The 15410-nt window shown below is 44.4% G+C and overlaps 1 protein-coding gene across 1 annotated transcript in view; it reads right to left on the bottom strand.

Annotated features, from left to right (window-relative positions):
- LOC141259151 (guanylate cyclase soluble subunit beta-2-like) overlaps positions 1–9183 on the bottom strand; it is a 168902-nt gene extending 159719 nt beyond the window's left edge. Inside the window, exon 1 of the mRNA XM_073674688.1 lies at positions 8229–9183. Coding sequence (XP_073530789.1) covers positions 8229–8231 — 3 coding nt within the window. The 5' untranslated portion in view covers positions 8232–9183. The remainder of the gene's footprint in view (positions 1–8228) is intronic.
- Between the last annotated feature and the right edge of the window lie 6227 nt (positions 9184–15410).

The following is a 15410-nucleotide window of genomic DNA, read 5'->3' as shown; positions in this document are numbered from 1 at the left end:
CAACTGTTTATGGAGACTCGTGTCAGATGGGCTGGTCAGCATTTAGACCGTGTACCGACGTGGTCTATCTCAGAATACAGCGGGCCGAGGACAAAGGATACTAGCAGACAATTTGTTGGGGTAACACCTTTTTACTAAGAACAGGAACTGGGTTGCCCCGGCAGTGCAAGAAAGGAACACCAATAAACCTCACACACACCTAGCTCAAGACAGCTAGGACCCTTGTGCTGCACAACCGACAGGACCAGGATGTACTAACAGAAGAACTATAATTTGCCTACCCAGTGGTTCCGCCTAATGCGGTAACTGTGTGTTACCCAGAGGAATGATGTAATCCAATGGGTGCACAAGGCGGCCCATGCAGTGGTGTAGCGCAACAGTTAACAAACTTAACAACTCTCTATTTTTACAATACTGTTATTCTAACTATACACAATCTCACCACTGGGGGGAGTCTCTAGCTTAGGTTCACCCAAACCTGCCTACAACCAATGGCTTTGAGAACCTGTGTTTGGCGCCAAACTCTTCTTGCTATTTGCATGCATGCACCCACCAGGATCCATGTGGTGGTGCCTGAGCCACTTACCGGCCGTTAACTGTTCTCTGAAGAAGTGGTCTGATCGTCTGATCGGGCATTTAGCTGGGATACTGAGTAGAGGGTCCTGACCTAGTCACAGGAGCGCAGCTTTCAGTCTGTCAGACTAGCAGAGGGCCTTTCACATCACTCAGATGCCTTGGTGGGAATCCAACTCTGCATCCAATCATAGTCGTCCCCCCAAGGTGACTCCTTCTCCCTGGCCAGAGTCACAAGCAAGGCTTCACCTTCAGTCAAAGTTCTGTTACACTCCCAGCATGCTGCACACATCGAGCTCTTAGGATGCAGCTCCACAATCTCTTTCCTCTCCTCACTCCTGCTTGTTTTTTGTTGACTCACACACCAGCAAGTTCACCAAAGAGTCCCTTTTTAGAGGCAACAGAGACCTCTTGTGGCCGGAGGCTGATAAAGCAGCACATCTCCCTCTCACATGCCACCCCACTAGAGGTTGGCGTCCTCGACACACCTTCCCAGATGAAGTCGTCCTGTGCATAGCATTGTGGGGGTATGCCCGCGGTAGTCCGAGTGGTCTTTTGCAGGACTGGGGCTTCCGACTCCCCTGGTGCATTAATGCTGGGGGGAATCACAGGTTGTGAAACAGTCTTTCTGGAGGGCATTATTACAACAGAAGGGGCCCCCATTTGAAGGGAGTGGATGTGGCCCACCCATCAGCATCCATGGGCGGGCCCACTTCCCTTGGCTCAAGTTCAGGAATCGCAGCCGCAGTAGCCTGTTCTCCAAACTGACAGCGTCACAACATGTTGCGATGGAGATTTCTCGTAGGCCCCCCAGTTCCCAACAGGTCCACCTCATACACAGGGATATTGACGCCTACTCTCCTTTTTATCACATACGGCACCGCCTCACACCAATCATCTAACTTTCTAGACCGCTGTTTTACTTGGACCAGCACTCTTTCCCCTAGGGCAAACACTTCTTGCTGCACAGGTCTCGGATCATGATAGGTCACCTGTCTCAACCACTCACCCACCACCTTGTGTACCATTCTCAGGCGCCGCCGATGCTCTTGGGCCCAGATGGTAGTGGACCGAGGACGGTCCGCCATGGGATCAGGCATGTGTAGATCTTCAATCTCCCTGCCTGCCCTCCCGAACATCAGCATGTGGGGTGAGTACCCTGTTATGTTGTGGACCCGATTGTTATAGACTCACATCAGTTCCGATAGGTACTCAGGCCAGCGCACTTTTTGATCATTCTCCAGGGTCCGCAGCATTTGCTGGAGGGTTCGGTTGAAACATTCACATGCTCCGTTGCCTTGTGGATGATAGGGCGTCGTCCTAGACTGTTCAATACCATAAAGGCGATAAAGTTCTTTCATTAAGGCGCCCTGGAAGCATGCTCCCTGATCAGAATGAATCCGCTGTGGACACCAGAACACTTGAACATTAAAGAACTTCCACTCCATCTACTATATAATCGGCTTATCCCGTCTGTCTGTCCGTCCAGGAAATCCCGCGTCGCTGATTGGTCCGGCCGTGGCCGCAACCAATCAGCGATATTGGCGTGAAATTTAAAACACCGCTGTCCTGATTGGTCGCGGCCGGCGGCCGCCACCAATCAGCAACGAGCGCAGTCCGGCCGCAAATTGGCGCCGGATTTGAAACACTCTTCGCTGATTGGTCGCACCCGCCCGGCCACGACCAATCAGCGATATTGGCGCGAAATTTAAAACACCGCTTCTCTGATTGGCGCAGCCCGGCCGCGAATTGGCACCGAATTTGAAACATGCAGGCCACCTTCGGGAGATCAGCGGCGACGCAGCCGGGAGATGGCCGGTGCCAGCCGGTCATCTCCCGGCTGCTCGCAGTAGAAGTACCCCGACCGGCGGCCTCGCTCCACGGTCCTCCCTTCACACTTGCCGCATGGTCAGCGATGTTGTCACAAGCAGTATTGACAACATGATGTAATTGCAAAATTCATTAGGGGCCCCGGGGGGATACATTGGGGGGTTAATTTAAAGTAGTGCACAACCCATTTAAACACTGCTTCGCTGATTAGTCGCGCCCGGTCGGCCGCATACATATTCTAGAATACCCGATGCGTTAGAATCGGGCCACCATCTAGTGTTTATATAAAAACTTACACAACTTTACTTTTATCTTCAGCATAGTAGAACAGGACAGTCACATTGACAGAGTTACAGTTCTTTACACAGCACGAGTTTTTATTTACCGTCCGTTTGTCCTGAGCTATCCCTTTCCTTAGCTGGCCACTTTGGCCCTTAAGATAGCTGAGGCACTGCAGTCTTGTGAGTCCCGCACAGCCTTCTCGGGACTAATCCCCATCCGTATAGTCCTCAGCTTCTTGGAGGACTTAAAGGAAGCCACACAGCTACCTATTCTAGACCGTAGGTCCCGGCCGTAATGGGAAAGTTTTGGTCCGATTTACAGGCCGACGATTCTCTGCTGCTGGACCGACCGTGCTGCTGCTCTTTTCCCTGGTCCTGTAACCACTGTCTTCTCACAGTCACTTCCCCCAGTCTCCACTGTCCTGCTCCTCCCACTCTGAGCAACTCCTAATTCTTTAACCATTTCCTACCTTAACTCTATCTTGCCTTAAAGTGCCCACCTCTGCACTGCCCAGATCCTATTTAAACCTAATTGACCCTGCAACTAACAGGTCCGACAACTGTGACATACATGTTTGTATACATATAATAAGCAGAGTACAATACATTGTGCATAAGGAGGGAAGAGGCGCATGACTGTTCTGGTCAACTCCTTACAAGCAATTGAATCTATAGTGTGCCTAGAGAAGCTGCAGCCTATAGTCGCCCTGAGTAATGGTTCCCCCAGGATTCCAAAGAATTCATGAAACCGGTCTCGCCCCTATCAGAACTTAGGTGGCGTGCGTCTAACACTTCCCTTGGCCTATTGTATGCCTTCTTAACACTTCCTTTTAGGTACCCCCTTTGTAGACATGTCTTTCAGCTCTCTTTCTTGTCTTTTAAATATGTTTTCATCTGAATAGTTTCCAAGTATCCTTTTCAGGAGTTTTGGGTGACTGCTCTTCCATTTTAGCAAAGAGTTAGTAGCAATGGGTTTTCCATAGGTAAGAGTTTCAAGTTCACCATATTTATTTTTTGATCAGCACATCTAAAAAAGTAAATAATAATGATCCTTCTCAAAGGTGAAATGAAGTCCCAGACTTTTACAGTTAAGTTTAACCAAGTCAGTCAATTCCTTAGTTGACTCTTTCCATATGCCAAAACCGTTGTCTATGTACAGTGACCACATTTCAATCCTTTTGATGTAAGGCTTGGTGTCATCACAAAAAAACACTCTTCCCACCATCCCAGGAGCAATTTAGCATCCGTGGGGGCATAGGGTCTCCCCGTTGCTGTGCCCCTGAGCTGTTAATAGACTTCAATCAAAAAGTTCCTTGCGAGACAGAAATGTGATAATTTAAGGATAAAATTATTGTGGGCAAGGTACTGATTGCTTCTCTTACATAGGAAATATTATACTGCCTCAATACCCTTACCAAGGGGGCTGGAGGAGTACAGAGCCTCAACATCAATACTAGCCAATTGTGTCCCTGAGTCTACAGTAAGACAGTCACACTTTAACAAGAGGTCTGTTATGTCGTGTATGTTTGATAGCCAGATTTTGACTTCCTGAGATAATGTATCTAACCCTCACTGGGTCTAGGACCTTAAGTACTTTAGGCAAACAATAAAAGATTGGCCACCACTGCATTTAAGTGCAGGAGAAAATCAAATTCCATTTTATTTATTGACTTAGTCATTAACGCTTCACGCAGAATCAAATTCAATTCACCAAAGTATTTCTTTGTAGGGTTAGAGCAGGAATGGGCAATTCATTTTCCCAAGGGGCCACATGAGAGACTGTGACTGTTGTGGAGGCTGAACCAATAGGCTGAAATTAATTCTGTTCAATATTAATCTTGACATATTAGTTATAATTAATTTTATATTAATATTAATTGTATCACTTAATATTGAGCAGAATTAAGTATACTGACATCCCCCTATATACCGTATGAGCACGCACCCAGCACACCTATATAATGTATGAGCCCACACACACAGCCCCCTTTATACCGTAAGAGCCCCCACATAGCCTCCTATATACAGTATAAACCACCACATAGCCTCCTATGTACGGTATGAGCCCATTAGCCTCCTATATACAGTATGAACACCCACATAGCCTCCTATATACAGTATGAGCCTCCACATAGCCTCACTACATAATGCCTGAGCCCCATATAGCCTCCTATATACAGTATGAGCCCCCACATAGCTTCATATATACAATATGAGCCCCCACATAGCCTCACTATATACTGCCTGAGCCCCACATAGCCTCCCATATACAGCATGAGCCCCACAAATCCTCCTTAAATACAGCATGAGCCCTGAATAGCCTCCCTATCTAAAGCATGAGTCCCACATAGCCACCCTATATACAGCATGAGCCACACATAGCTTCCTATATATAACATGAGCCCCACATAGCCTCCTATATACAGCATGAGCACCACATAACCTCCTATATACAGCATGAGCCCCACATAGCCTCCTTATATACAGTATGAGGCCCACATAGCCTCCTATGTACATACAAACATCCCATACACATGAAAAAAAAAACACACCACATACTCACCTCAGAAAATAGGAGGAATGATCCAGCACGTCGAAACACGTAGGTCGGGACAGCTGTGATCCTTGTGTGCACTAAGACTTATTATGGTGGTAGCAGCATTTTTTAACGGCTCAATAAAAGCTATGTTTTATTTAAGTTTATAGCCTGATATGCTGGATCATTCCTCCTATTTTCTGATTCATGATCCAGGCTGCTCTGGCTGGATCCGAGCGAGGCTGAGACTGCACCACACCCCAATGGTGAGTGGACTTTACTTACCTTTTTTTGTATATACCTCACTCCTGTTTCCCCCATGCTCTGCCTCTGTTCATGTCTCCGGTACACTGACCCTGCACAGTGCCCAGCTGTTGTGATGAAATGATGTCATCGCGTCAACTGTCTCACACGCTGATTGGTGGAAGAAGGAGTAGGCAGCCCCTTCTCCACCAATATATTCACTATTGTCTGCATCCCGAGGATGCAGATAGTGGTAATGGAGGCGGACGGATGAACAGTGGGTGGGCCGGGGAAGGCACTGTGCAGCCTGTGGGCCACTGTTTCAGCCCTTGGGCTGTCTCGGTCAGAGGGCCGGACTGGAACAGCCAGAGAGCCAGATGTGGCTTGTGGGCCCCACTTTGTCAAGGTCTGGGTTAGAGGGTAGAATCTCATATCCATGTCTATCATTGAACAGAGTCTTACACATCTGGCAATAGTTTGCAACATCCAGTATCATAACATTACTCATCTTGTCTGACTGTTTAATTACAATGTGGTGATCCTGTTCAAGACCTTTCAAAGTCTGTATCTCTTCTCTGCTACAGTTAAATTTTGAATGAATTGAGTTTTTTTTTATTTTGTTGAACATTTTGGCCATAATTCCAAAAAATATGTTTGGTACTAAGCTAACAATGCACATCACCAAAAGAATACCATACACACAGTGAAGAATGGTAGAGGCAGCATTATGCTTTTGGGCTATTTATAGGCAAATTAATATGGGGCTTTAGACAAGATGAAGGGAATTGTGAACAGTTCCAAATATCAGTCGATTTTGCATCAAAACCTTCAGGCCTCTGCTAAACAGATGAAGAGGAATTTCACTTTTCAACATGACCATGACCCTAAGCATACCTCCAAATCAACTAAAGAATGACTTTACCTGATGAAGACTAAAGCTTTGGAATGGCCCAGCCAAAGCCTGGACCTGAATCCATTTTATAATCTGTGGGTGACCTGAAAGGGCGCTGCTGACAGTAGATAACTTCGCAATTTGACAGATTTTCAGCGCTACGGCAAGGAAGAGTGGGCCAAGATTGCCTATTCTAGATGTGTCATGCTGATAAACTCCTACCCAAAAAGACTGAATGCTGTCATCAAATTAAAAGTTATAGTTTAAGGGTAAGCATACTTATGCAACCACATTATTTAAGATTTGTCTTTTTCCACCTGAAAAGATTTCAGTTCTGAAATGATTTTTTGCATGACAAAATCCTGGCATTTTAACAGGGACTTTTTATATCCATTGTATATGTCTATGTATTTCAGTATTACTTGTCAATAAAACCTATGTTTTAGACTTTTTCTAAAACCCCAGATATGCCTTTATTGCAGATAACAGTCTGTGTTTGGCTGTGGTTCAGTATAGCAACAGTGTAGACATACTGATTGTGATGTAAAGCAGCTGGGAGCCTGTGGTTGACCTCTATTTTCTAGAGCTAAACATCAAGTCAAATACTGCTATCTCTTGAAATCAATAAATGGTCACTAGTTGTAAGAGACTTGATATAATTCCTCACTACGAACATGTACACAGGCGCTCCCCTGATAATAGGAGCTGACTGTCACGGTTCACACTATCAGGACTTTCCATAATAAGCTTGTCACCAGAGCACTTGCAATCTGAAAAGGATCTGATAAACATGGAAAGTACAATGATATACATGAAGCTAGAAACAATTTTTCGAGAAAATTCCAAATGGCAAAGGGTACAAGCTGCAACTCATTAGAACAATCGTAAGATGGCATGAACTCTGCATTGATGTGGATCAATCAGGTGGTAGACAGAGTAGAAGGCAACTTGTATCAGGAAATGTTTGGATAAACAATTTCAATCCTGCAAATGTATACAGACATAAATGTGAATTTTGTGGGTGACGTTTACATGGCAGTGTTAATTTTCAGCAGCCAAACTGTGCAAATTGCATAATAACTGCAGTCAGACGTAGCATTTGCTGGCTCCCATTCTGCAACTGTGTACATGGTCATGGCAGAGGTGGTCCAATATGCAATCCAATATCACATAATTACACATGCAGGGTGTATCAGTAATACATAGTGGAAACATTGACCCCAGACTTTCTCATATACAGTATAATGATGCGAGCAGCTATAAAATATACTCAGTATGTGATATAAGAAATAGCTAGTGAGACTAGTAACACGCAAGCAGATGGAAATGCTGTGACCATATACGTTACATGGTTTAGACCTCTATTGCGCCATTTTTGAAAATTATAAAGAAAAGGGGTAGGGTAGCTAAATGGTATCCATATATACGCCTGATTTATTACCAGCACGTTCCACAAATTTAGTGCAAAAATGTAGTCGAAATTGAGCCAACAAAGAGGTGCTGTAAGTAATGTGTCCAGCATATCTATCAAGTTGTGCCCAATCTATCACGCAGAGTGTGCCACTATGATAAAATTGCCGCATCTTCTGCATTTCACCCTTAGGGTTATATTTTAGAGGTTATAATAAATCTGTGAGTATATATTGTATATACAGGTGTTGCAGAGTTAAGTTCAACATGTGGCACACACAGTGATTTCAAGAAGGATGAATTATTAATGAGGTTTCCTACAGGAGAAACCTATTACACGTATCCTCATGTACTGCATTAAGGTAGACACACAAAAAGAAAGAGAATTCCAAATTGAGCATTACTACAATTACTAATCCAAGGTAGAAAACAGTGTTCATAACTCATATATAAAATTACTCACCATTTTCTGGTCTGTTTTCACATCCACTTTATAAAGAAAACTTGCAATCCCCGGATTATTGCTGATATGGAAGCATTAGCTTTATTCTTGCCATGAAGTTGCAGTTATTCCTTGGATAACCCACAGGATGAAGCCCCCAATCAGGAAAGCTAGCTCCACAAACATAGAAGGCAGTTTTTCTAAGACTGTGGCTCTATGACAATCTGTAGAACAGTGGTAATGCCCTTTAATGTCCCCTTCTAAGAAGCAAGATGGGCACCTTGTGTGCTGGTGAATGCATTGCTTTGTCTCCCAGCCTGAACTTCCACAGTCTTGTAAGATCCCTGAGCCTTGGTAAAGATGCTGGTGAAGGAATCCACCAGGTATCAGGTAGTAGTGACTGGTGTGTGGAGCAGGAGAGTCCTGATGCCCAGTGCCTGCCTGTCTCTGCCCTCCACAGTCAGTGCTGCTGCTGTCCACAGCTCCTGGTGCTGAAATCCTCCAGTCCTGAGGAATGTGCACGTTTTCCCAGTCTGCACAGGCACATCCCGAGCCAGTGTCTGAGCGGATGAAATATCCCCTTCACGGTTAGAGGCTTGATTCAGACCCAAGCCATTTATGCAAGTCACAGTCTGCTGGAGAGCTTCTGACAAATGGATAATGTATTCCACTCCTGAGCCTCCTTTCTCTGGCAATTGTAATCACTGACACTAATAATCATTTATTTCTATCAGCTCTGGCAGTCAGGGGGCTAGAATGATAATAGTACATTACAGAGCCTGTAGCTATAAATAGGATACATGCTTTGTCAATACTTGATTTATAATTAAAGTGCCAAAAAAATGTTTCCTGGTGTGCTCTTCTTTTGTAGACCTGTGACTTCCAGCATGCTTTATTCATCTTTAGGGCATGTGTGCTAGTAAACACTTTAATAACCCATATTGGTTAACGGACTTAACCCAATGAACAAGACTGTTTTCTACCAGTTGATATTTGGACGTCATTGCATCATGGGTGTAAACGACTGGAATATCACTAATGACTGTGAGCAGCGTCTGCTCCGGTGGTCGCTTGTAGAGAAATTACACGGAGCTGGGTAATTTGTTGTTCCATCAGGGGACGGTGGCTGGTGATGAGGTCACCTTGGTGGAGAAGATAAACAATCATGGCTTGTGAATTGTGAATGTCAATTGTAAATTCCTGGATAGACACTCAAGGTTATTCAGCAATGGGATATATTACTGAGAATGCTAGCCGTGGAGCTGCCGGTGTTTTATCGTTTTCGCCTTCGTAAATCATGTTCAGGATATATGATAACATCTGCAGATCAGGCAACTCACAGCAAGATACTGAAATTCAATGGCGGCATTTATAGAGTGCTAAACAGCAGACAATAATACAAGGGATAGGTGTAGGCAGAGTAGCGGGATACCTAAGATGTCATTAGAGAAGCACTCCCATGTTCCGTATTTTTTGGACTATAAGACGCACCGGACCATAAGACGCACCTAGGTTTTAGAGGAGGAAAATAGAAAAAAAATTTAAGCTAAAAATGTGGTCACGATGATGCCCTGTTAAGGGGGAGCGGGTCTGCTGCTGACACTGGAATAGGGGTAATGTCCCCCAATTCTGATAATATCCCCCATTCTGGTAGATATGTCCCCCCCCCTTCCTATTATACGTGGCTCCCATCTCCATCCTGATATGCATGGCACCGCTCCATCCTGATATGCATGGCACCCCGCATCCTTATCCTGGTATGCATGGGACCCCTCATCCTTATCCTCGTATGCATGGCACCCCTCATCCCTATCCTGGTATGCATGGCACCCCTCATCCCTATCCTGGTATGCATGGCACCCCTCATCCCTACCCTGGTATGCATGGCTCCCCTCATCCCTACCCTGGTATGCATGGCTCCCCTCATCCCTATCCTGGTATGCATGGCACCCCTCATCCTTATCCTGGTATGTATGGCCCCCTCATCCTTATCCTGGTATGTATGGCCCCCTCATCCTTACCCTGGTATGTATGGCCCCTTCATCCTTATCCTAGTATGCATGGTCCCCCTAATCCCCATCAGGCAGCACATAAAAAAATAAACACTCCTACTCACCTCTCTTCTCTCTCCTCCAGCGCTGCGTCCTGTCTACCCGCACTGATCTCTACATGTGAGCCGTGCATGACGTCACTGCCATGCGCGGCTCACAAGGAGAGATCAGCTGCCGGAAATCACTGCTCCCCACGCCGGGACTGTGTGCGTGGGGAGCAGTCACTTCATGCTCCTTAATAGCCAGCACATAGCGTAGCTGCAGCACGGCTCCTGCTGCTGCCGGGCGATTGCGTGTACCCGCTGTTAAAGGGCATTAATATTCATCCCTCTCCACTCCCATGGGCATGGAGAGGGGGTGAATATTCATGCCCTTTAATAGCGGGCACACGCCATCGCCCAGCAGCAGCAGGAGCCGCGCTGCTGATACACTGTGTGCCGCTATTAAGGAGCATGAATATTCAGTGCTCCCCACCCCTATGGGCGTGGGGAGCAGTGAATATTAATTTTCTTTAGCAGCGGGGACAGTGTAGGCTGCAGTAGGCGGCTGCTGCCTCCTGTGCCCTGCTCCTCTTCCGCGACCGCTCCCCCCAGCACAGTATATATATATATATATATATATATATATATATATATATACTGCCAGCAACATTTGTACTATAAGACGCACCCCCCATTTTCCTCCAAAATTTTGGAGGAAAAAGGTGCGTCTTATAGTCCGAAAAATACGGTAATTTTTATTAAATGTGTTCATATTAGTGATGAGTGAGCGTGCTCGTTTAACCCTTTAATTGAGCATGCTCGGGTGCTTACCGAGTATCTTCGGCGTGCTAGTATATTATGTTCGAGTCCCTGCGTCTTCATGATTTACGACTGTAAGACAGCCTCAACACATGTGAGTATTCCCTTTTAAACAGGCAATCCCTGCATGTGTTGAGGCTGTCTAACAGCCATAAATCAAGCAGACGCAGGGACTCGAAGATAATATACGAGTACGCCAAAGGTACTCGGTAAGCAGCCAAGCATGCTCAGTTAAAGGGTTAAATGAGAATGCTCGCTCATCACTAGTGTATACATTCATTTAATGCAGGTGAATGTATTAATATACTCACCAACTTCCGCTCTCTCCAGTGTTCAGCGCTGTTCTCCTCTTCTCAGTGACATCACCGCAATTGTGTCTAGCAGGTACACTCTATGCGTGAGCTGGAAGTCTCTTTCACTGGTGCTCCATAGACTTACATTACACTGTGTTCCAAATTATTATGCAAATAATATTTTCTCAGATTTTCCCAAATTACCTATATGAATTGCAGTCATTGTAATTTTCCAGTCAAATAACTATTAGAGTACAATTGAAAGGTTTTTGTACAAACTGCCTATGATAACAGTATATTTTTTAAAAAATAAAAAACTCAAACTGCACTCAAAATGCATGTTCCAAATTATTATGCACAGCAGAGTTTTCAACCTTTTCATTTTAATAAAGAACAAAAAAATGGTCATTTTTGAAATTATAAGCATTAGCAGGTTATTACAAACTGAAATCAAACAGTTTTCAGCTCAAAACTTTATTCTAGGTGATGTTACATTTGCACATAGGACCCCTTGTTCGAAAGGAGCTTCTGAACTCTCTCATTCATTGAATTTGTCAGGTTTTGGATGGTTTCTGCTTCAATTGTTTTGCATGAGGACAGAATACCCTCCCAGAGCTGTTGCTTAGATGTGAACTGCCTCCCGCCATCATAGACACTCCTTTTGATGATGCTCCAGAGGTTCTCAATGGGGCTGTGGTCAGGGGAGCATGGGTGCCACACCATAAGTTTGTCCCCTTTTATGCCCATAGCAGCCAGAGATACAGATGTGTTATGTCCAGCATGAGACGGGGTATTATCATGCATGAAAATGATCTTGCTGCGGAACGCACGGTTCTTCTTCTTGAACCATGGAAGGAAGTGCTGTTTGAGAAACTCAACATACATTATGGAGTTCATCTTTACCCCTTCAGGGATCCTAAAAGGGCCAACAATCTCTCTCCCCATGATTCCAGCCCAAAACATTACTCCACATCCTCCTTGTTAGCGCTGTAGCCGTGTTCACATGGGGTGTCCATCAACTAGCCATCCTCCACTCCATCCATCTGGACCATCGAGATCATTTCATGCATGATAATGCCCCGTCTCATGCTGCACATAACACATCTGCATCTCTGGCTGCTATGGGCATAAAAGGGGACAAACTTATGGTGTGGCACCCATGCTCCCATGACCTCAACCCCATTGAGAAGTCGATCGCAGCATTGTGGTGGCTAAGGGGAGGTGATCGGTATACTCACCTCCTCTTCCGGCCTCCAGCGACGTCTGCCGCGGCTTCCCGGGTGTTGCCATGACGACCCGATGTCGTCATGACAACATCTGGGTCACCAGACAGCAGGAAGATTTTTTGGTCATGCGCAGTACATGACCAAACTATCTTCTCACTGTGCAGCGCTGACAGCCTGCATAGCACAGGGATGGTGCTCCATCCCTATGCTATGCAGGCGATCAGAATAAAAAAAGTGAAAGTCCCATAGTGGGACAAAGTAAACAAATAAAAAAACTGTCAGAAAGTGAAAAAAAAAATTAAAAAAAATGTAAAAATATAAGAAAAAAATAAAAAAAATTAATCCACCAAAAATAAAAATATAATGTACCCATCAATAAATATTATTATGAAAAAAAACAAAAAAACAATAAAAGTACACATATTTGGTATCGCCGCGTCCGGAACGACCTGACCTATAAAATTGTTCCACTAGTTAACCCCTTCAGTGAACACGGTAAAAAAAAAAAAAAAAAGCGAAGCAAAAAACAATGCTTTATCATCATACCACCAAACAAAAAATGGAATAACACTGGTACCGCTGAAAACGTCATCTTGTCCCGCAAAAAACAAGCCACCATACAGCTCCATCATCCGAAAAATCAAAAAGTTATAGCTCTCAGAATAAAGCGATGCAAAAAAATATTTTTTTCTATAAAATAGCTTTTATTGTGTAAAAGCGCCAAAACATAGAAAAACGATATAAATGTGGTACCGCTGTAAACGTACTGACCCGAAGAATAAAGCTACCTGATCAATTTTACCACACGCGGAGTAGAATAAAAAAATTAAAAAAACAATTTCTGAATTGTTGTTTTTTGTTTATTCTGCCTCCCAAAAGCTGGAATAGAAAGCGATGAAAAAATGTCACGTGCCTGAAAATGGCACCAATAAAAATGTCAACTCATCCCGCAAAAAACAAACAATCACATGACTATGTCGGCCAAAATATGGAAAAATTATAGCTCTCAAAATATGGCGATGCAAAAACTAGATTTTACAAAATATGTGTCTTTTAGTGTGTGACAGCTGTCAATCATAAAAACCCAATATGATTCTGGTATCTCTGTAGTCGCACAAGAAGAGTAGTCGCATTAAAAGAATAAAGTCATCTAATCACTTATACCGCACTAGGAACGGCGTAAAAAAAATAAACGCTAGGGCTGGGGTTGGGGTTAGGGTTGTGCTAATGTTAGGGTTGGGGTTCGGGTTGGGCTAGGGTATGGTTAGGGTTGGGGTTAGGGTTGTTTTTTTTTTCAAAAGTAAAAGAAAAAAAAAAAAAGATGACGATATGGCAACTAGTGTTAAACGCAAGTGCTCGCTACTTGAGTTTGCATCGGGTGCTCGGGTATGCATTGAGTATCGCGGGTGCTTGAGTCTCCGCCCCATATGCTTCACGGCCAAAAAAAACCTCGCGGGGATTGCCTGCCTTGCACGAGCAATCCCCTTATGTTTTTTTGGGGGTGTCTAATAACCTTGAATCATGCGGACGGGGACTCAAGCATTTCACTTGAGCACCCGTGATACATGGTGCATACCTGAGTACCCAATGCAAACTCAAGTAGTGAGCACTTGCGCTCAAGACTAATGACAACTTATTCAATATGATAACCTAATGTTATCAAATTCTGTGTCTTACCTCTGGGTTCAAAATGTTAACTATACCCCTTGATAAAATCCTTGAGGGGTGTAGTTTCCAAAATGGGGTCACTTGTGGGGGGTTTCCACTATTTAGGCACATCAGGGGCTCTTCAAACGCGACATGGCGTCCGCTCTCGATTCTAGCCGATTTTGCTTTCAAAAAGTCACCCAGTGCTCCTTCCCTTCTGAACTCTGCCATGCGCCCAAACACTGTATTTTCCCCACATATGGGGTATTGGCGTACTCAGGAGAAATTGCACAAAAGTTCTTGGGGTCCATTTTCTCCTCTTACCCTTGTGAAAATAAAAAAATTGGGGCTAAAACATCATTTTTGTGGAAAAAGTTTGATTTTTTTATTTTCACGGCTCCATGTTATAAACTTCTGTAAAGGACTTGGGGGTTCAAGGTGCTCACCACACATCTAGATAAGTTCCCTGAGGGGTCTAGTTTCCAAAATGGTGTCATTTGTGTGGGGTTTCCACTGTTTAGGCACATCAGGGGCACATCCGCTAATTATTCAAGCAAATTTTACAATCAAAAAGTCAAATGGCGCTCCTTCCCTTCCGAACCCTGCTGCGCGCCCAAACAGTGGTTTTCCCCCACATATGGGGTATCTTCTAACTCAGGAGAAATTGCACAACAAACTTCATAGTGCAATTTCTTCTGTTACCCTTATGAAAATGCAAAAATGGGGGCTGAAAAACATTTTTGTGGGAAAAATGTGAAAATTTTATTTTTACGGCTCAATGTTATAAACTTCTGTGAAGCACCTGGGGGCTCAAGGTGCTCACCACACATCTAGATAAGTTCCCTGAGGGGTCTAGTTTCCAAAATGGTGTCACTTGTGGGGGGTTTCCACTGTTTAGGCACATCAGGGGCTCCCCAAATGCAACATGGCATCCGCTAATTATTCAAGCAAATTTTACATTCAAAAAGTCAAATGGCGCTCCTTCCCTTCCGAACCCTGCCACGCACCCAAACAGTGGTTTTCCCCCACATATGGGGTATCTGCTAACTCAGGAGAAATTGCACAACAAACTGCATAGTGCAATTTCTTCTGTTACCCTTATGAAAATGCAAAAGTGGGGGCTGAAAAACATTTTTGTGGGAAAAATGTGAAAATGTTATTTTTACGGCTCTATGTTATAAACTTC

The sequence above is a fragment of the Phyllobates terribilis genome, unplaced genomic scaffold, assembly GCF_046119375.1.
Source record: "Phyllobates terribilis strain yellow unplaced genomic scaffold, ASM4611937v1 Scaffold_3__8_contigs__length_932513732, whole genome shotgun sequence".
Classification (NCBI taxonomy): Eukaryota; Metazoa; Chordata; class Amphibia; order Anura; family Dendrobatidae; genus Phyllobates; species Phyllobates terribilis.
The sequence above is the reverse complement of the archived record's forward strand: the minus strand, read 5'-3'. Positions and strand labels throughout refer to the sequence as shown.